The 23,327-nt window shown below is 35.3% G+C and overlaps 1 protein-coding gene across 9 annotated transcripts in view; it reads left to right on the top strand.

Annotated features, from left to right (window-relative positions):
- LCLAT1 (lysocardiolipin acyltransferase 1) overlaps positions 1–23,327 on the top strand; it is a 58,753-nt gene that overhangs the window by 11,855 nt on the left and 23,571 nt on the right. For 7 of the 9 annotated variants that reach the window (XM_026695633.2, XM_087934651.1, XM_087934661.1 and 4 more), the window contains 4 exons: positions 6,837–7,005; positions 12,778–12,976; positions 15,803–15,949; positions 17,536–17,652. In XM_026695633.2, coding sequence (XP_026551418.1) covers positions 6,841–7,005; positions 12,778–12,976; positions 15,803–15,949; positions 17,536–17,652 — 628 coding nt within the window. In that variant the 5' untranslated portion in view covers positions 6,837–6,840. The remainder of the gene's footprint in view (positions 1–6,836; positions 7,006–12,777; positions 12,977–15,802; positions 15,950–17,535; positions 17,653–23,327) is intronic. The other 2 variants (XM_087934676.1, XM_087934668.1) reach the window with 1 other exon arrangement.

The raw sequence follows: 23,327 nt of genomic DNA, 5'->3' as shown, positions 1-23,327 counted from the left end.
TAAATAAATACACCTTTTTGTGTGTGTTTGTAGTGTAAATGGTTGAAAACCTTAATATTATCATAATACAATAGCTATGTATATATCCTTAACAAATATTTAGTAAAAATTCTGTGTTTTTAAAAATATTGTACAGAATTCTATAATAATAATTTAGAACCGATATAGCCCTCAAGACTAAGATTCCAGAGCTTTTCGTGTTTTAGTAGTTACCTTGAACAGGAATTAATTCTTGAAACAATGAAATGCTTAATCCACTTGAAATATTTGTTAAAGGAATGCCGGCTGTCAAGAATGTTGAAACCAGTGTTGAGTTATTATAATAACATTTTAAGGAAGTTTTTATTAAGGGTGAACATATTAAAATAACTGTTTCCAAAAATGGATTGCGAATCTGTTGGGATATCCTATCAGTGACTAGATGCCTTTAGCTAGACAAAAGGATTTTGGAATGTGAAATTAATGGATTGCCTTTTTTAAAAAAAATAAGGAACGAATAATAAAGGCAAATAATTAAAGCATTATGAAATTAACAAGGAAGTAAAACAGAACAAGGTCAAAAGAAAAAATAGGAATATAAATCCACACATTCACACAATTCACATATATTTGAATACATATGATGATGTACGTGGTTTTGAAATACACATATCAGTCCTCATGAGGATTTATTTTCATTTTTTTATGGGAGCAATTTACCATCTCAGTCCATATAGTTTTTATGTAGTGTATGGATATGAATGAAATTAATAACATATTTAACACTGCTACTGATGACTCTACAGTCAATCCCCAAAATATCTAGTTTTTACCAGCTTTCAAAAGCTGGGGAAGTAGGAGCCTTTCCCACTATAAGAGATATGTTTACTCTCTGAAAAGAATGACCTCCACAGAGAAAGTCCATCATTGGGCTTCCACTTCAGGGTAGATGGAAGATATTTACTTGGTGCTTTCTAACTGTTCAGATTAGGCAGGTTAAATCTATCTGGAAAAGGGCATCTCTTGGCCCTTGGGTCAGAGGTGGTATTCAGCAGGTTCTGACCAGTTCTGGAGAACGGGTAGCAAAAATTTTGAGTAGTTTGGAAAACCGGCAAATACCACCTCTGACTGCCCCCACCCCCATCTATTCTCTGCCTCCCGAGTCCCAGCTGATCGGCTGGATCTTCTTTTGTTGCCCTGCATAGGAGGACAGAGCTGGAAAGCAGGTTGGGGAGGGAATGAGATTTTGCAAGTAACCTTCCCCCAAGAGTGAGGAGGGAATGGGGATTTTGCAGTATCATTTCCCTGGAGTGGGTGAGAATGAAGATTTTACAGTATCCTTCCCCTGCCACGCCCACCAAGCCATGCCCTCCAAACTACACCATGCCCACCAAGCCATGTCCACAGAACTGGTAGTAAAAATGCTTGAATCCCACCACTGCCTTAGATATATACTGTACAGTAGCTTTAAAAATAGCACTTTGAATTACACATGCAGACCAAATGTAGTCAATTAAGCTCCCACAGTATCCATATAACATGGCAATAGTATGACTGTTCAGAAATCAGCCTGGCCACTATATTGTGGCACAGGTGAAATTTCTGGGTAATATTCCATTAATAGCTAGCATGACTATTAGTTGAAATAGTGAGATGACCTGAAAAAATATTGAGGATTATTTAGTTGCAAATCAAAGAGAATTGAATGATGTGTTCATTCTTATCAGAACAAATTATTGTTGACTCTTTAGTTATTATAAATAGTGAGATTGCTCTCAAGTGTTACTGTTGGTTGAACTGAATTTGTTCTTTCAATAGTTTTGTGCCAGTGGAAAAATTAATATTCCCTATTAATTGATAGCATCTCATTTTGCTCTGAATAGATGAGAAAGCAATTAATCATGTTTCTCCTATTTAGAATTAGTCCCTCCATAACCTTTGAAAAGGTTAATAATTTCCTTGAAGAACCTGCAACTTGTTTTTAATGTTAGCAACAATGAATTAGAACAATGTTCCTCCAAACAAAAATTACAAACAAGCAAAAACAGATGAATCAAAATATTTAAAAATATTCACTAAAATGTCCATGGATTCTCAGGTATCCAGGTCATGGTTTTCCCAAAGGTGCTTTTTCAGAACAGTTGCCTCTTGAAAAAGCACCTTTGGGATATTCACTGAAATGTTTTTATGATGGATGGATGGATTTAAATAGTTTGCATGGATATAAATGAGGAAATTCTATGTACAGTTTATGTATGTATTTCCTATGTACACACATAAACTTCTATATTCCATATGTTGTATAACGTGAACATTTTTTTTATAAATTGAGATCAACTGACCAGCAATATCAGCAAGAAGGTCAGGAGGAAAAAGATAAAAGTATAACAAAGTAATTGATTTATTTATGCTTATTTCAGAATTTTAGGGAAGTATTTACTGAAAGAGGTAGTAGTGTACAAATTTTCAGTCAAAAGGTTCATTTCAGATTTCAGTTTATGAACTTTAACTTTCTAGCACAATAGGTTAATAAAATATGTAGTACATGTGCTTTATTTATTTATGAAGTTTAAATCCCACCTTTATTTTTGTGCAGGGAGGCATACGTAATGCTCCCTCTCCTATTTTCTTCATAATAAAAGCCCTGTATAGTGGATTGGGCTAAGAGAGTTGCTGGTTTATAGTCATCCAACCAGCTTTCAAATTAAATTACCATGTGTATAAAATTCATAAATACAAATAAGCTAATGAATTTGAAAAGCCAGTAGTGTAGGAGTTAAGATACTGGATTAGAAAATTATCAGGCATGAATGCTCATTGGTTCCCCTTTGAACCAGTCATTTTCTCTGAAGCTAACTTCTTTCTTATTGTTTGTGTTGGGAAGGGAAGGGAATGCTCTCTATATCACTGAACTATTAAAGGGCAGGCAAGATGTAATCTTAGTTATCTAAGAGTGATTTGGAGAAGTAGAAAAGGGATGATTGCATCAAGAAAAGCAGAAGAGGAAATGTGCTGGTTCAAAGTGTCATTATGGCTTTAAGTTTCATAAAAATAGTACATTTTTATTAATTTATATCTAGCTAGAAGTTAAGAGAGTGGACAACTGGTGGTTGCTCAAAATGAAGTAGGAGGTACAATTGCAAAACTTAAAAAAATATTTAACTACTACAGATAGTCCTTGCTTAACTACCCTAATTGGGACCAGCAACTCTGTTTTTAAGTGAAGTGGTTGCTGAGTGGGAAGTCATGTGACCATGATTGTGCTTTTTGGCTGAAAAGGGACAAGACTACTCAACTTTATACCTTCAGCCTTTGCTTGCCTTCTAACTGCTCCTCCACCCCTTAAAATGCTCAAGTGTCAATTTACTGTCTTACACATATTGAAAGCAGTCTGGGGCTGGGAGTTGTGGGCATATGCTACACAAAGCGTTTACTCTCTTGAAATCCTTCTCTTTTCAGTCTCTCCACTAGGAAAGGGGGTCAAGCAAAGAAGAAATGGCCTACAGAAATTGTCTGCTTCCCCGTCACAGAATGGAGAGATTGGAGGCAAAGAGATTTGAAGAGAGTCAGCTTTTTGCTCTTCTGAACATCAAGATAAATGTGATCCTGACAGTAGTAAAAAGAGTCAGGCAAAAAAGATACTGCCTACAGAAATCACATTCTTTCTTCCACCGCCCCCACCTTGCCCCTAAGGGGACAAAAGGAAGAGAAAGAGATATTTAAGGAGACTACCATAAGCTGCCCCACAGACTTTGAGATCATTTTCTATGGTTAGAAGAGCAACAGCTTTTTTCCTTTGTCTCTAATCTCTGCTCTACAAGGGGGCGGGGGCGGATGGGGGGGACATAGGATAGTGCCCACTGAATAATGACTGAAATGGTGATCATTTGACTGAGAGATCCTGCAAAGTTTGCAAATGGTCATAAATAAAAGTATTTTCTTCAGCACTGGCATGACTTCAAAGACTTGCTGAACATACATGATCAGTAAGTGAATACTAATTGTAATCATTGTAATCTGATAATTTGGGATTTATGTACTTTCTGAGATCCATGGAAAAGTGTTTTTTTTTCTTTAATGCAAATATCAGATGTAGATAATGCAAACAGAGCATGTTTTGCTCTTAATAAAATATGAAGTTTATTCCCATAGCCCCCAATCTAAAATTGTACTCATTAAATGATTGAAAAAAGGGTATATGTATTTGTATTTGGTATATGTACATGTATTTGTTGAGCTAGGGAATTGTGGGCTCTTTATGTTTCTAGTGCATTGTTTACATATGCATTTCTTTCTTATGCTTTTTTAAATACTTTGACCACTAAAATGTGGTTCCATTGCTTCATTGTAAAGTGTAAAAGCAAAGAAAGCTTCAGAGGGTGAGCAAGCAAGTACCATCTGCATACAAGTTTTAACATATAGGATATTACCTTACACTTAAATTGAGTTGGATTGTTTGTTCTGGCTTGGTTCTCTTATCCTTTTAGTATAAGATATTGTGTAATATTTTAAAGTTTATTGAAAAATGGATTGTTGGATGGGGTTTCTGCTTAGTAATTGACTAAAGAATAAACTGAAATTTTAGTACCTCTAAAGATTAAGAAAAGTTTTTTTGCTAGTTGCTATAAACTGAAATACTACCCTGATCAAATTTAGTAATTTGATGAAACTTAATTTTATTTGTTGGCTCAAGTCATTTGTCATATACCAAAAAGGTAATTCTATTTAACAGACTTCTCTTCTCTTCTCTTCTCTTCTCTTTTCTTCTCTTCTCTTCTCTTCTCTTCTCTTCTCTTCTCTTCTCTTCTCTTCTCTTCTCTTCCCTTCCCTTCCCTTCCCTTCCCTTCCCTCTTCTCTTTCTCCTTTCCCCTCCCTTCCTTCCTCCCCTTCTTCTCTCTCCCACCCTCTCCTCTCCCCCCTCCCCTTCCTTTCCCTCCCCTCCTCTCCTCTCCTTTTCTCTTGCAATTGGTCTAGAAGACAGCTTGTGGCATTTGTGGTATTGCTGATCATTTGTGAGCTGGAATTGCACAGTAAAGTTGGTCAAATTATGAAGATCTTTCGACATCTTTAATTTTAGAAACAAAAGGACCTCTTTTTAATCAGATATTAAGAATGGATCTCATATTTTTTCATGTCTTTTATGAAATTGGTGGCTGAATGGGAACTGAAAAATTATTAAGTGATCTGAATTAGTTTTCTTATTTTTGTAACTTCTAACAAAGTGTGACTTGTAAGAAATATGTTTTGTGATTTCATTATGTAAAGGGCAGAAGTAAAGAAACCAAATATGTAAACTATCAAAGTAAATATTGTTTAAGTATCTTGTAGACAGAAGAAAAAAATAGATTACCAAATCTCAATGTAATGGACTAATTGAGAAGGAGAGGGGTTTTTTTCTCTTTTGCATCAAAATATCTGAAAACCTAGAAGAAACAACAAATTTGTCATGGAAACATATGATGTTTCTATTTCACATAATAGAGTTTGTCACAAACAAGAGAGTAGGATTAACCTGCCATAACCTTAATCGTTCATTTTATGGAAGAAAAAGTATTCTATACATGTGGTATAGAATATGATGAAAGCATAGTATGTTTTAAGTTGTAGAGAACTTATATATTTATATGCTAATGTTTCATAAAACCTGAGCACTTAATCCAAGAAAAAGTGAGGCTTTCAACTACATGTGGATCTAGCAGGATTAATATAATGATTATTATCGTCATTATTTACCTGTACTTTGAAAACAATATGAAAAGCTAAAGGGTTTTAGAATCTTAGAATCCGTGGATATGATTTTAGATAAATTGCAAAGAGAAAAAAAATAACAATTGCACTCTTGCCCTCTTCATGCTCATGTTCATATTCTGATACCGGTATTTATCATCCACCTCCTAAACCCATCCTTAGAAAATTTGTTAAATGCTGCACTGATTTTACAGTCAACGTGTTTGTATATTATTCAATTTGTCTAGATACCTTCTGAACAATGTGTTGTTAGTGGAACTGAAATTCCAACAAGTTAGCCAGATTGCTTTTCCACTGCTATTTTTCCCCTAAAATTGAAAACATCAGTTTCCTGTCTGTCCAGTGCAAATTCTTGTATGTAATTTTAAACTGATCTTTTAGAGAGCTTCCAGAGTTATGAACAAGAGCACCCTCTTACTTTTTACAAATATCTAGTTTAATACTGTAATAAATAATGGGAGATAGCCTGTTTATAGTTTGTAATTTGGAAAACTAGTGTTTCCAAATTTGTTTAATGATAGGAAGTTGCCTACTAAGATGGAAACATTCCTAACAAATGATAGGATGTTCTGGAATTGAGTCACATTTAATCAGAAAAACAGTTTTTAACGCATCTAATTCGTTCAGTATTAGATGTTTATCATGGAATTGATGCATATTTTGTAAGAGTAATTAAGTTTGACATGCATTGAATTTATTTGAAAGTGTATTGCAACCATGATTTTGGTCAGTAGCATTCTTTTCAGTAGAAGAGGTACAGAATTTAGAAAATGCCACTGTTTCTAAATAGTTAAAATATCAAAAATAATTCTTCGAATCAGTTCAGAGATAGTCTGTTCAGAGTCAGTTCATTTCCAAAATAAATATTTGGGCTACTGGTATCACCAGCTGATATACTAACTATCAGTTGGTGTATCATTTTTATTCTTTAGCATGTATAAATTATTTATCGGTGTACATAAATTACTGCTTTTATTTAATGTGTGTAAAAAAATAATAACTAGAAACAAAAATAGAAAACCACCACTAGAAAGGCCAGAAGAGATATTGTTTGGGGAAGAAGTTAGCATTAAAGCTGTTTACCAAATCCTTGTTCCATTGTATTTCAGAACCATGGTGCTATGGAAAGGAATTTATTTTGTACTTGCACTATTTTTGGGAAGTTTTTTTGGAAGCATCTTCATGCTTGGTCCCCTACTGCCACTGATGTCTATTTCCCCAGCTTGGTATCGCTGGCTTACTGATCGTGTTGTGGCCACTTGGTTTACACTTCCAGTGGTAAGTTGATTATGTCTGTAATTTATAAACTCCTCCCCACCCCACTCCCATGTCTCCAAAATAATATATTACTTGTGGCATGCCAGATAATATCCTTTAAAGCTGTGTGTAAAATGTTTAAACAAGATTAGTATACTAGCTTTGGATTGGTGAATAAATGCCAACTATGCTAGATAAAATGTTTGGACATTGGTTGCAGAATTACTTTTTCATCACTGTCATAACTGTGAATGATCACTGTGTGAGGCAGAGTCAGTCCAGAAGGAGATTAGAATCAACTGTATCCAAAGTCTTTGAAAGATCAAGGTGATATAATATGTTAGGATGAATGTGCAGTCCCCAGCCTGTTTCTGTTAGAAGTTATCAACAAACGCAAACAGTGCTATTGGGTCCCATACCCAGAACTCAAACTAGACTGAAAGTGGTATAAATGGATCTTCCTTTTTTCAGGATTCTGGGAAGCTGTAGCATGACCACTTTCTCAGCAAGTTTCCTTAAAAAGGGAAATTAGAGCTGAAAATTGTCCAACATGGTACAGGAGTAGCTCCTCGAGCTTTCTTTAATTGTTGGTGGGGCCGCCCACTCTTTCAAGTATAATCCCTCCTCCCAAGGCTCAATAACATATTGTCTCCCAGGAAGCCTTGACTAATTAGGAGGATCATAGCTCTAAAACTTAGGAGGCCAAGTTAATAGTTCCAAAAAGCCTGTTTACTTCATTAGGACTATCAGGATCAAATTCATCCCAGATAACCAGGTTATGGAAATTTGATTGGCTGTTGAGGAACTTAGTGCCAAAGGACATAATAATATTAGCTCTTAAGCTATGCGAAGCTTTGATTCAATTATTCCTTTAAACTGATTGTTGATTCAATGCATTAAATTGGTTCCTTTGAATTATTCAACATTTCAGTGAACTTTTGTGCATGTATACTCTCACTTTTAATCTAATTGACTATTTGAATTGGCAATTTGTCTACTCCTAAGAAACAGAATATGAAATTTGCAAAATAGGGAAACATTGCCCATTTCTATTCTGAATGGGTTTGCTGTTTTTTGCAAAGTGTGTAATATTGCAGCCAGTACAAATGAAGAGGGGGGTTAGCTCATTCCTTTAACTGAAAATACCTAGAGCTTTCAGACTCCAAAGTTATATGTAAAACCTTTCCCCTTAAAGAGTATCTGCAGCAAGTATGATTGTGGAGGAGGGGTATGAAGGAAAAATGGCTCTTCTGTCTTTCATTATTTTCTAAAAATACTGTCAACAAATGAGTTCAGAAATCTGTTGCTTTATTGAGTGCCAAGTAAGATAAGCAAACTAAAATCCCAGGGGTTTAAGTTAAAAACTTTTCCATGGTGAATCTGAGGGAGGAGCCCATATAGACCATTCCCCTACAAGTTGGGACTCCTGATGGGTAGAACTGAAAAGTGAAGATACCCAACAAAACTGGGAAGTAGTGTAGGTGTAGGTAAGGCCCTCAGAATGTTACTAAATCACATCTTGAAGTAGTTCCACTCAAACAAAGAATGAAGCATACTAGGAATTGTAATTTAAATATAATAAGGAGAGCTGTTAGTCCTCCCCTTTTGCTTTTACATGTTGGGTAAGAAATACATTCCATTGGATTAAATTGTACTTTCCCCTAAAAAAGTATACATAGCTTCTATGAGTTAGCCATTTTCTACAAAGAAAAAATTGAAAATTAACTGGAAGAACATTGGACAGTAAAAGACAGTGGCTATTTCTTTGAAATAATTGTTACCCAGAATTTACTAAGAAGAGTATCAAAAAGTTCAACCATTAAAAAAAGTTTTATTCTATTTTGGAATGGAAAATACAATGATACTTGATTTGTTATACATTGTCCATAAAATCCTAAACTACATTTATTTTATTTGTGTTTTCTTCATTTAGGTAATGTGCATTATTTTATTTGAGAAATTTGATAAATAGGATTTCTGCTAACATTAGTTCAGTGAGCCTCAGTGGCTTACTGTCTGTTAGCCCCATCAAGTAGATTAGACCAAGAATCAACTCCTCAGAAGAGCTGAAGCTCTTTTTATTGAATCTACTTGTATTTTATTATTACAATTACAATCTATTGTATTCATTGTAATAATATAATGACCAGTCTAATTGTGCTATCCCTTCTCCCATTCTTATAATCATTTAATTAGGGAGGTTGTCTGTATAGGCCTCTTACACATTTTTGGCTTATTATAGACTTAAAATAATGTTTTTATCTCTCACTGCTTTGATAAAAAGATCTTGCCTTTGTCTGGGTTACCTGGCTTATTCTATACTGTCAAGTCTCCTCTCTTCAGGATACTTACCCTTTGTCTGCTCAGACAATTTTACTCCCTAGATTTTAGTTTTATCCACACCTAAATCTTGTTTTCCTCTTTTTAAAACTAATCTAGATAAGTGGTTGGTCCATTTTCTACTTTTTAAAGTCACCAGGCAGATTTGTCAGTAGAAATCTTAAGTATTCATATTAAGCCAGGTTATACAAGCTTTTTGAGCCAGTTTGTTAAAGGCATCATGCTATATATCCCGAAACCTTGGGTTCTAGTCCTGTCTTGGGCACAAAGCCAACTGGATGGCCTTGAGTCAGCATCTTTACCTAGGAATTAGGCAATGGCAAACCATTTCTGAAAATTTTTGCCAAGAAAACTGAAGGGACTTGTCTAGGCCATCTCTGAAAATCAGACATAATTGAATGAAATTTTTACAAAATGCAAGCAATAATCTAATAGTAAAACTTTTAATGTGTAAAAGGTAACGGTTTTCCTTGCATATACTTGCTAGTTGTTCCCGACTCTAGGGGAGGGTGCTCATCTCCGTTTCAAAACCAAAGAGCCAGTGCTGTTCAAAGATGTCTCCATGGTCATATGGCCGGCATGACTAAATGCCGAAGGTGCACGGAATGTTGTTACCTTCCCACCAAAGTGGTCCCTATTTTTCTACTTGCATTTTTACATGCTTTAAAATTGCTAGGTTGGCAGAAGCTGGGACAAGTAACGGGAGCTCACTCACGCAATGCTAGGGATTCGAACCACTGAACTGCCAACCTTTCTGATCAACAAGCTCAGCATTTTAGCCACCACATCCCCTATTTTAATTTTAATATTTTATTTTAACATGGAGATAAATCAATGTTTGTAAAACATGGCTTTATATAAACACAGACTCTTTTCTTCCTAAGTGTAGGATTTATTTGTCTCCCTAAGTAATAATAGCCTTTAGAAGACTCAACAATATGCAATTTTCTGTCATCTCCAAATGGATTCTAAATGTCTAATACATCAAATGTACATTAGATACTTCTGGATTCCATTATATTTGTTTATCTTGCTCTTGCCTAAAAGCCTGCAAAGTATTTAGCATCTGTCCCACCCCACAATGTCACTAGCGTTCTCATCCTGTGCATTCTTTAATCCAAGCCAGAGGAAGACTGATGTAGGAAAACCACAGAACTCCTAAGTAAGAGCCCCTGGAAGTCATAGACAACCCAGCAGCATGGCACAAAGCCACAGTGCCTGGGGACCTCAGCCACTCTGACCACATTGCACTCACAGTCTCCTGTCACCCTGTGTTTGTCACTGCAACTGACCTTTAATCTTCTTGCTCCAACTACTGATGAGGTGTGCCCATTCTGGCACTTCATAATGGAGCTGCTGGCCATGCAAGGCCATCTTCCCCAGGTCTTGCAAGGAAACCACTGTGTGTGACCTTGGGAAGAAAGCCTCGGAGAGCCAGCAGTTGCATTGAGAAAGATCATTTTGGTCAGATATGGTGTTGGGGGTCTGCAAAGTACAGGAAGGCACAATGGCACAGATGGAGGGGTAAGAATACATGGGAAGGGGACATTGAAGTGTTCTTGTGGCTGTAAATGTAGGGCATGCTGCCAAACATCTGAATTTTGATCACATGACAATAGGGGCACTGCAGTGACAGAATCTTTGTAGACCAGTTGCAAGTCCTTTTGTTCAGCATCAGTGTAACTTTGAACTGTTACTGAAGAAATGGTTGTAATTTGAAAATTGCCAGTATAAAAATATGGTGGCAAACTGCCATATCATCAAAATATAACTTCCCATTTTCTTTTCAAAAGGAAAGCAAGAGAAAAAAATGTTTTAAAATATCCAATATTTTCCAAAGCTTTTTACTGAGGTCTGCAAAGTAGTATCTCCCAGAATAGTCCTTGGTCATTGGCTGCCCAAACAATGCCTACTTAACTACCGTACTTTCTGGATTATGGCTCTGCCACAAGCACCAACTCAGTGCAGTGCAAAAAGGTTCATGTGAAAATGATGTTCACGATTTTATTACTAAATATGTCTAATTTGAAACAGTATGTCTGTTTTCTGTTTCTTTTACAACATAACTAAAGCTGCTTTCAGACCATGTGGTGATTCAGTAAGACACGGTTTCAGTGTTTAGCAAGTAAGGATTGCCCCACAGTTCTCCAACATTTTCTTTCATCCTCTTCTGTGGTTGAACAATATGCCAACCCTCAAATTAAGCTAAGTTTCCACTGGAGTTTGAAGAAATACTGAAAATTATTGATTTACTCCTTTAGACTATAACTCCCATATGTATCAACAATCCCTTAAATAGAGGTTGAAAAATTAACTTCTCCCACGTTTCTGTCTACAAGTATCTTGTGTACTTATTGTTCCTTTCTTTTGTAGCCTAGAGCAGGATTAGGCAATTTTTTTGGCTAGTGGAGAGCTTTAGAATTTTAAAAACTTCTTTGGGTACTCTCACAAAGTGGTTGCCTTGGGAACAAATCCAGTTATAAAACATATATACCAAGGCAAATTGGTCTCTGTGATTCTCTGTACCCCAGTTTAACTTTCTTTTTTGCTGGGCTCGATACTTGCTTGGTGTTCTAAAAAGATTTTTGGAGGCTTCTGGGAGGCCTGTATTATAAAACAGAAACTTGAAATGGTTTATAAAAACTATAAAAACACCCCCAAAATTACAGCAAAATACAACAGGTGTAAAAGCAGAATAAAATGAATTCATTATATAAACTTTCTTTTAAATGTGTATGAAAATACAGGAAGCATTTTAAGAACCTGTTTGAATATTTTTTTAATATACAAAATAAAAATAAAGTCAGATGGAGACCTGTAAATACCAGGGAGACATCTGTGGATATTGTAGTCCTTGTTACATAAAATTCAAGTTCAGAACCGGATAAAACTTTTTTTACTTGTTTAGATTTTATCCCATCTTTTTTTATGAAGAACTCTAGGTAGCAAGCATACTTAATATTCCTCCTTCCTCTTATTTTCCCTACAACAATCTGGAGGTGAATAGGGCTGAGAGTCACTGTCCCAAAGCCACCCATCTGGTTTTTCATGCCTAAAACAGAACTAGAACTCACATCCTCTGAATTAGAGTAACACTTTATTCAGATCAGTTATCTCCAGTGATACAGAATCTGTACATAAAACTTTTGAAGTAAAAGTATTGACCAAAGCATTTGCTGATATATTAGGTTCACCTTGCATAGTCATGCAGTTGCTATTATATTCATTTATGCAGTTATATTATTGTGAAAAGTTTTTTTTTCAAATTCTTCAGGTTAATTATAATTTTTGAAAGAAAAAAAAACTCTATTTGTGGAGATAAGCATAGACTAGTCGAAGGTTTTAGTGCAATGTAATGGATTTTTAAAAAAATTTAATCAGTGTTAATATTTGCTCTGAGATATTTAGCTCATTTGTAGGATGGTCATATAATATTTTAGTTTTTTTATCTAGGCCCTGCTGGAGATAGTGTTTGGGTCAAAAGTAGTCATAACAGGTGATGGATTCATCCCCGGAGAAAGAAGTGTCATAATCATGAATCATCGAACACGAATGGATTGGATGTTTTTATGGAGTTGTTTGCTGAGATATAGCTACCTCCGACTTGAAAAAATCTGCCTCAAATCTACTCTCAAAGTCATTCCGGGATTTGGTAGGTTATTGATTGATTTACTTATAATATTCTAAAATATGTTATTTTTGTTAACTGCCCTGAGGGCCTCTGGAGCCAAGGACTTCAAATTCTATTTTGTCTTGTCTTATAATTAGAAAGAACAGAACCCAAGTTAGATTACAAATAGGCAGTACTTTCAGATATGGCAAAGGTATCGACAACTACAAGTTATATGGGGCAATTATCAAAACATTGCTTTTATTTTGTTTTATCTTTAATGTAATTTCACATCATGTCTAGCTTGTGTAATATATATATTGTTATCTTTTTCAAAACTAATAAGTAGATCTGGTTGTTTTTAAATAGAATTACATTGTCCTGGGCTTGTTGGATGGTTTTTCCAGAGAATTAGCTGCTATTTGATGAAGAGAAGGTAGCACAATGAGTGTGGTGCCCAAGGAAAAGAGGCCAAAGAGTTCCTGGTTGATTGAAGATGTAACACAATGTGCCAATGACAGTGTGAAAACTGTTGATGGTGACATGGGAGCAAATAAGGATGCCCTTTCCTAAAAATCCACAGCAATAGCTATAACAGCCCTCAGACAGAGTCACCAGCAACTCAAAGTGGTGTCAGTGTGAAGAGGCATGTATGTGCCCAGCCACAGAACAAGTACCTGAGAGCTAAAGAATTTTCCCTCACCTATTGAGAGAAAGTAAAGAATGTCAACACTCGATAAATAATTAAGGCTAATTAAGGGAGAGAAGGGGTAAAAGGTTAATTGAACAAAGACAGAAATATAAGAAAAGAAACATAGGAACAAAGATAAAGCAATTTGGAATGTGAGAATAGTATAGAAATACATGTTTATTAGGATAGAATAGATATGAAGATGGGTTGTGCAATAAAATCCTTGTAAATAGGAGTCTACATACTGTTCAAAGACTGAAGCAACACAATTTATTTTGCAACCGTCCATTTATAGTTAAAGTGATTTCCCAACCAGGAATTTTGTATTTTTGCTTGAATTTGTCATTATACTTGTACTTACCTTTACCATCATATCCATAATTCTTCAGAGGGAGGTCTGTTGTTATAACGTGCAAGCCAGTATCTGAATAGGGTCAAAGATTTTGTATGTGTGTGTGTGTGTCCTGTGTCCCTTTAAACCTGGTATAAATAGCTTGTGGTTTGCTTTGTGGATTGTAGGTGATGACCTTTTTAAGTGAGATCAACAGTGTCATATGATGTCTTCCAGCAATTCTATCAGGAACTGTCAGACTTAGAGTTTAACTCTAAGAGAGTTATTTATGCTGTGAATTAGCTTTGAGTCCACATGCTGGAAAATGTTTCTTATAATGTTATCATTTTTACTGAATTGTTTATACCAGAAATATGGATATCGAATTTTTTTTTTTTTGCAATGTGAATTTTAATGCTGATTCAGATAAGGGGGAAGAGCATGAGTTTTATAGAAATGGGAAATAAGATAGTTTTGCAGTTATCTAATTTGATAATTAATCAAGTCTAAATCTCAATCCAGTTTTTTCAGCAAAATCTTTGTTAGAAAAAATAGCCCCAATAGCAACGTCAATGGAACAAAACTCATTTAAATCACGATTTCATTTTAAGTATTTTGATAACATTTCTTCTGGTTTCCCTCTTGGTTGTTGCAATCCAGCATTGAAGTTTGACCTAGAACTGATTGCACAGCCACTTCCCCCAAAATTGTGTGTATGTGTAATTTTTGATTTTCAGAAATATTCATGAAATAAGCTTCTTTTGCCTCATCAGCACTATAGTGATACAAAACCTGATCTGTAGACCAATCTCTTATGTTTTATAACAATGTCCCCAGCCTCTGGTCCAGGCTGTGGCCCATTGGAAACCGGTCTGGGCAAGCAGTGGGCAAGTGTGTGAAGCTGCATTTGCACAAGTGGCATATGCACATACGGAACCATCTCCTCTCCTTTCCCTCTTCTGCCAGAAATATCAAGTATCTGGCTGTTTTATTATAAAAAAACAATTGAAATTTGATGAAACACAAGATCATCTTGTAGTACCAATACATCCTGAGGGTACCAAATTGGAAAAAACTTTGCTCAGTTATTAGTAACAAGAGAAATGGTTAATGGTAAATAGTGCAGAAGTCTATTAATAGAAAACAGAATTTGGAAAGGGTTGATATGGTTCTGCTATTTTTTGCCATTTTTAAAACAATAATTAAAATATATATGTTAGGTCTATATTTAATATCTAATTCTCTAATGTGCTAACACACATGTATATTTCATAATGTTGAAGGGTTTTATGTTTAAACTCATTTCAGAAGGAAAATAGAAGTAATGGCATGCATTTTTTGTAAACTTTGACAGTTTGGTTAGACATCTGTTTCCTCTTAAAAATCATCCTTAAGGAACAAAATGTAGAATTTATACCAGTAGAAATATAAGTTTCTAATTAGCCCTTAACATCAGCAGAATGGGAAAGGGGGATCGTTTTTTCCTGTACCCCCTTCAAAGTCTCCTTAAAAATAGATTATGAAACATTTTCTTAAAATAATTTATAAGAAGAAATTTCCATTCTTTGGGATCAAGCCATTGTTACTGCAATATTTTATTGTATGAATGAAGATCTGACTTTAAAAAGAAACAGTTAACACAAGTCTTGCTTTTCCACAAGTTTTAACATATTTCAAATCTTTGTTTTTAATATAATCATAGATACTATGATTTTTTTTACTAATAAATATGTTGAGTTCTTATATTAAACCATCTTTGTATATTTTGGGAACCTAAATCATGTTCAGGCACCATCCAAATAAATAACTAATTCAGTGTTTAAAAAATTCTTCAAATTTGTTTTAGGTTGGGCCATGCAGGTTGCTGCCTTCATTTTCATTCAGAGGAAATGGGAAGAAGACAAACATCATTTTGGAAATATGCTGGATTATTTTTGTGATATCCATGAACCACTACAGCTTCTCATTTTTCCTGAAGGAACTGATCTCACAGGTACATCAGGGTTACTTAATTTAATGTTCCACATTCATTCTTAGAATGTGTTGGCAAGCAAAATAATGCTATATAATGTGAAGTAAAGAGTAGTCCTTTCACATCTCTGTGCTTAGTAATGACTAGAATAAATAAGTAAAGTTAAATGTTTACTTTTGCTTGTATTAAATAAATAGCAAAAAATATTTTTGTAAATCTGATAATAGAATTAGAATATTTATGATGAGGCATATCTAAGATCTTTTTGGCATGATTTTATATCATACTAAGTTGTTTTATGTATAATTTTCTGTTTTATATAGATTTAAAATGTTTAAAGTGAAAAAAAGTAACATTTTATCTTCAGTTTTTATTTTTTGTCTTATTTTATTAGTTTTTCAGGCATTGTTAGTTGTTTTTCATACTTTTAAGGATGGTGATAATATTACTCCATTTAAGTATAGGAAAAGAAACATGAAACTTGTTTTGAAGAATTCTGTTGTTTGGTTTGATTTGGTTTTTAATGTTAATATACTGAATAGTGAAGATTGTACTTCCTCACAAATCTTGACATGTATCATAGGTCTTTGCTAGTGCTGTTTCTCATTATATTCTTTCTGGATACATAATGTCCCAAACATTTCCTGTTCATAAAAAGCATACTAACAAAATTTAGTCTCTGAACTTAACCTAGAGCTTTCATTCCTCCTGTTGGATTTGCAAGAGGCAACCTGGTAGGCTGTTTGAAAGATTGGTTTTTTCGTAAAAACAAACAAACCACAATCTGTGCTTCTTGGTTAATGGAAATTAATATCTAAGTTTGCAAGATTTTCTCACGTACTGCTTATCAGTATGGAGTCCTAGATTCCTGCTTGCTGTGCTTCATTGCCTATTCATTCTTAATGAAAAGCAGAAATAACGTCTATTGAATATAACACTGGGGTCCTGGATCAGTAATCCTAGAAGACTTAATAAATAGATTCTAGGTCAGTGGTGGCTAACCTTTTTCATCTCCCGTGCCGAAAATAGCATGTGCACTTGTGTACCAGCACCCAGAAGGCAATGTGCATGGCCCCCACATGCCCCCACATGGCCCCTGCACATGCACACGTGACCCCTCCATACGCACCACATATCTCTGCTCATGTGCGTGCATCTCCCCTGCCCCCCCCAGGCATGCACGCCAGATACCCAACAATCAGCTGTCAGGCAGGTGGCAGTGGGGCTCTTCCAGGCAATCTCTCGCATACCGGCAGAAGTAGCTCTGCATGCCACTTCTGGCATGCATGCCATAGGTTTGCCATCACGGTTCTAGGTGTTGTTGCTGATTCAGCCTTTGGACTGGGTCTGCAATTTTTGAAACCCTTTTGACCTAAGGCATACCATGACTAGCTCTCTCCTGACAGTTGTATTCTGTATTTTAAGAATTGGACTTCGGGAGTATAGCTTATCTATGTTTATGTAAGAAAGTGACAGAAGTATTTTGTAATGATTTTTATTGAAATAAATGCATTCTATTATAAGGTCTTTGATTCTTTATTCTAGTGATGTTCTCTGTAATGCTAAAATTTAAGGCATTTTGTCTTTCCTACTATTTTTCTTTGTAGATGAAACTAAAGCCCGTAGTGATACATTTGCTGAAAAAAATGGACTTCAGAAGTATGAATATGTCTTGCACCCAAGAACTACAGGCTTCACTTTTATAGTGGATCGTTTAAGAGATGGTAATGCATGTTCAGATGCATTTTCTTCCTTTCTTTTCAAAATAATGTATTTTAGATAAGAAATGTTGGTGGTGGCTAATTACTTTGAACCATTGCTCTAAAATATCTTTTAAAAAGGTTTGTGTGTTTCAATAGATTTCCTTCCTTATTTATTCAGGGAAACTTTTTCCATGCTTAAAATAGGAAGTAATTTGATCACTTCCAATTAAATTGCCAGCATTGTGTCATATTAAATTGCTTCCATTTTCTATGTGAATTTTGCATTCTGAAGTAAGGAAATACATACAATTAAGTTTGGTATTGAGGCAGAATATACTTTTGTAGGTTTTGCTGCAGTTTGCTGCCCTATCAGATTGTTATAATGTCAAAACAGTATTACTAAAATTATCCACAACATAAAGTAAGAATTCAAATCATTTATAGCCTCTTTGGTGAAGTGAGCTATAAAAGCAACTTAATGTCAAGGTTCCGACTAACGATCCCAGGCAAATCAGAACTCTGAGGCCACTCATTTCCTCAAAAAACTTCTTTATTAGGGACATTATATTGGCATGCTTAGTGGAAAACTAATTCTGAATCTTCCCCTTGGTTTTAACATAATTAAAGCTAGGAATAACCCCTTCTCCAAGTGTCACTGGTCATGTTGGCCAATTAGGTTAATCCTCAGGCACTATTCTCCTCCTCCCATTGTGTGGAAGATGACCTTGGCTCCCACAAGAAAGATCTATGTTGTGTCTAGCAAGGCTTTCCAACCTGCACCTCCTTCCTGTACTGTGTGACAATGATGAACTAGGAAAATGGCTTCTGCCAGGTTTAGTTTGGTGTTGACACTTACAGTAACTGGTCACTTACGTTTTCTAGATTATTGGCAACTATGTGCTAGATGAAGATTGAATCAATTTTGATGATGCCCCAGAATGTTTTGTCCATTTTGCCATGAACTTGCAATACTCTGACAGAAGGCATTAGTGTTTCTCTATTTCTGTTGGTAATGGGAAAAAGAGATACTCAGCAATCATTAAGACATAGCGGGAAGCATTGTTGCTAGTACTAGCAAGGAACTAGTGTTCTCAAAGAGAATTGAGGAGCAGTAGAGTCTTGCAGTCTGGGAGGAAGATTCAAAGGTGGAACCTTTGTTTTTAGGTCAAGGACTTCACTTAAATTTAATTGATACAATTTCCCATATGGCAAATGCTTTTCATATTTTGTCAGATTAAATATTGGGAGTCATGCTGTAGTTATTTAAAATGTATTTAATCTCTTCCAACTCTTCGCAATCCAGTGGACATCATTTCACCATCATGTGTCAGTGACTGTTATTTGACTTCTTAAAGGTTCATAACTTACATAAATTTGTGCAAGCTTTTTTTAAGTACAGTGTAGGCATTATGTATTCTGTTAGTCTCTTTTCCAATGATCTTTGGTGTTTCTAAATGTTCTAAAACACTTCTCTAGTATCTGTGTCTTCTTATGATGCATTCAAAATATCTTACTATTTTGCTTCATTATAAGTGCTTAAAATGAGCAGTCTTCATCTAGGATTGCATTAATCATTTTTTTTTCATTCATTTTTATTGGACTATTTTTAATCAATGTACTCCAGCATCACAGTTTAAAGATATAAGTTTGTTTTCATTTAGTTTTCATAGCCATGTCTAGTTCTAACATAGTTTTTCCCCCGGTTGAGATGCCTTTTTATATCATTATTATAGTGAAAATTTAAGTCTAAAGTCTTTACTACTGCAGGTTCTTCTCTGCTATTTACATTGGAATTGCGTGTTGACATAATCTTAAAGTCTGTTTTTTTAATACAGAGCAGCAGGCTGGCTTTTTAATCTCTTTCACCTTCAACAAGAAATTCCTTAAGTCTTCTCCATTTCTAGCCATCTAGCCATCTAAACATTATTACCAGAATGTCTGAGATTGACACTTCATCAAATACATTTAGTTCCAGTTATTCCTTTTACTCATCATTTCCCATAGTGTATTCTGTCTGTAAGTTAAGTAAATTGGGTGACAGTATATGGAACTTTAATGTACATGTTTTCCTCTTTTTGAGTTATTTAAATGATATGTATACAATTCCAATCATTATTTCCTGATTGTCATACACATTTTTCTATAGGCAGATAGGGTGGGAAGTGTTTAAGTGTAATCCTGTTTATTTATTTGAACTTGGGTCTGCCTGACTGTGAACTCTGGATGGATTTCAATGTAATAAACCAATACAAAACAAGTTGTGGCTACAGTTGCTTAGTACAAAAATAGAGCCAAGGCAAAGACCTTACTGTGTTTACAGAGTAAAAAAATATTAGTATATTTAATGCAGCAAAAATGTATGTATTTTGGAAGTTGACTTGCTTTTCCATTATTCATCATATGTTAGCAATGAGATCATGAATGCCTTTTCCTCTTCTGAATCAGAGCCCTTATGGGAAGATAGTTGATTCATATTCTCTTTTCCCAAAGTGTCTTGAGTACATTTTTATTACATGAAGTTTATTGAGGTATCTGCTGCATGCAAGACAGTACAACTAATCAAGCTTTTGTTTACATATATGAATATCCTCTCTTTCTTGAAATGTATGATGTAGCTAAAATTCTGGTTAGTATCATTACATGGCATAAACTTCCATTTGTTTCAGTGGGATAATGTCAGTTTATTTATTAAGGAACATGTCTGCACTGGATCTTCTCTATCTAAGCTACATAAAGAAATGATGTTCACTATAGCTCCACGAAATGGAAAAGTTTCAATGGAGACAGATTTCCATGTATTATCTTCTGCTCTTTCAAAAAGGAAAATGAATGGAAAATCAGTCAAGCAGATGTTGGAATGGTAGCCATCATATCACTACTGATTGAATGGGAATTTTTAAATTTAGGTTATTATGAAACTTTTAATATCATGGCAGATCCCATGTACAAGAACGATAACCTTAAGTGTCTCATGGTTTTCTGTGAATAAAGTTTAGCTCATGACAGTTTTCCGATCCTTGGGCTGATGTCCATTCTCTTCAGGAATATATGTGCATTATGTTACTTCAAAAATAGTTCTGTGCAGAAGGGGGAAAATGTCATGTGGGGAGAAATAAATATCTCTAAATGGATAGATCGTATACAAGGAAATTAAGGTTATAAATTACTATGCATATGAGAGTATTCTAGGATGGAATTGGAAGTGACCAATTCAGTATTCTAAAAGACCAAATGGACAAGTGCTTTTTATATGCAAAAAAAAAGTAAAGTTGAAAGGTAGAAGGAAAAACTGTACCTTCATCCAATGAGAAATGGGCAATTTGTGCTGTGCCTATTAATGATAATACTGGTATCTCCTTCAGCTCCAATAGTGATTGTTGAATCTGTTTTACCTGTTGCCTCTACTAACTAGATGTGGTATCATTATTCCATAATGTCATCAAAAGTTTAATTCCTTAAAACTTCTCAAAAATTAATTTTATTTGTCAAGAGCTATATTTAATTTGTATTATAATATGTTGTTTGGTTGAATTACCCGTTGTGATAGAAATGACTCTATTACATGAACCATTAAAATGCTGAGGAAAGATTTGAATATGAGAATCAATTTGTGAAAAACTTATATTTGTTGTGCCGCAAGCTAGCAAAAACCTAAATGTTCCCTAAGTTAAAATATGATACTTTACTTCCTAATGCTTAATCTATAGGTAGTCCTCCAATTATAGCTACAATTAGGACTGGAATCTTGGTCATTGACCCAAGTGTCATTAAGTGAAATATCATGCAACTGCTTACCTTAACAACCACAGTTCTAGCATTCCAAATTGTGGACATTAAGTGATCTTGCAGGTTGCTAAGTGGCAGAATTCCAGATAAGGAGTATAGGATGCCTTAGGAGAATAGGGAGGACCAAACACAGACCATATATGAGTATCTCTCCACTCAGGAGTGGAAAATGGTTCCTGCCATAAATCAAATGGGATTTTCAGTCCCAGAGGGAAGAGACATTCACAGCTTACACTAGGTCTCCCAGGGCCTCCCCCATTCCCCTGAGTGTCTATGGAGATTCTCAATAACCCAGACCACTCAGAGTCCCATTCAGAGTGGAAATGACTGGATGACTGCAAAGAATATAAACCCTTCCACTCCCCACCGGTTAGTTAGAACTGAAAAAGCTTCTTAGATGAGAAGCAAAAAGTTTTCAAAGGAAAAAAACCAAGAAAATCCAGTTGCCTTTTGAGGAAAAGAAAAGCATCTTTAGGACATTCCCCTGAGATATCCTGTGTTCCTTACCTTACTAAACTGTCTCTCTGTTCAGGCTGAAAATCCTGCTTGTCTCTGGGGACTGGTTGAAACAACTGCTTGCCAAAGGATTTTAACACCCTGTATGCTTGGATTTTGGCAGTCCAAATAGATTCAGCAAATCCCACCAATTTCGGCAATCTAAGCAGGATTCAGCAAATCCAATCAGCTTTGACATTTCAAGGTAGGTAAGAAGCTAAAATCCTTTGACAGGCAATTCTTTAACTCTGAGATTGGCTGAAAGAGCTGCCAGCTGAAGAATTTCAATTCCATTCCTGCTTTGATTTTGGCAGTCAAACCAATTTTGACAATTGGATTCAGCCATTTTTGCAATCAAGGCAGCATGAACTTAAAATTCTCAACAGATAGCTCTTTTACTCTGGGACCAGCCTGAAAGAGTTACCTGCCAAAGATTTCAGCTCATGCCTACTTGGATTGCCAGAATCAAAACAGAAACAGAGCTGAAATCCTTTGACAGCCAGTCTCCAGAGATGAGAGGGAATGTTCTTGGCAAGCAGCAGAAATGTGTAGCCTTCCCTTCCCCCATTGACTTGGGGACCCAGCAGAGAAGATTGCAAATGATGATTATAAGGCACTTGGCAACTAGTTGTTAGTCTGAATATTTTGCCACCAACCCAGATCGTGAGCATGTGACCACAGGTTGGTAGTGCTATGTTTTGTAATTATCAGAAGTTGTAGGCTGTAAAGCCCAGACAAGCAGTCACAAGTCGAGGATTACCTGAACTCAGATACTGTGATGGAATGTGCACATGGAGGACCAGTGAAGGAGAATTTGAGCAATACAGAACTTTCTAGATAGAGACCTGGATTAAGTGACTGCAGTCCCAAACTAAGTAAGGAAGAGAGGAAGAGGTTCAGAGTAGCCACATTCTACAATCTAAAGATATATCTAGTAAGTTGGAAAATTCTACTTTTTATTTGTCCCGATTGTGTGGTTTAAGCAAATAAAGGATTGAACTCAATTGGATTTCTCTATATGGTCTCTGGGCTTGGGCCTGACAGATTCTCTTCACATCCAGAATTTCAGAATTTATAAATGCTTGATTTTTAGCAACCTAAATTCAATTCACGCTGCTGTGTTTTTGTTTCCATGTAGGTGTTAGTCCACTTTGCATAATTTTTTCAATGGATTCCTGAGGCTGTTAGTTCTTAAAGCCACAGTTGTTTTTCACTTTTATGCTTCTGGAGGTCTGTTTTGTTTGGACATTTATTTTAGTTTAAATTTTGATTTTAACCTGACGTACTTGCTGTTTGTATTTATACTAGTCATTACTTACTTACCAGATTTTAGAGATTTGTTTTTACGTGCTGCTGAGATATGTATGTTTGTGTACACTACATACCCGCAAAATTTCTTAAAAGTAATTTATTAA

This window comes from Pseudonaja textilis, chromosome 1 (assembly GCF_049901715.1).
Source record: "Pseudonaja textilis isolate UNSWEBS1 chromosome 1, rPseTex1.2, whole genome shotgun sequence".
NCBI lineage: Eukaryota > Metazoa > Chordata > Lepidosauria > Squamata > Elapidae > Pseudonaja > Pseudonaja textilis.
The sequence above is the reverse complement of the archived record's forward strand: the minus strand, read 5'-3'. Positions and strand labels throughout refer to the sequence as shown.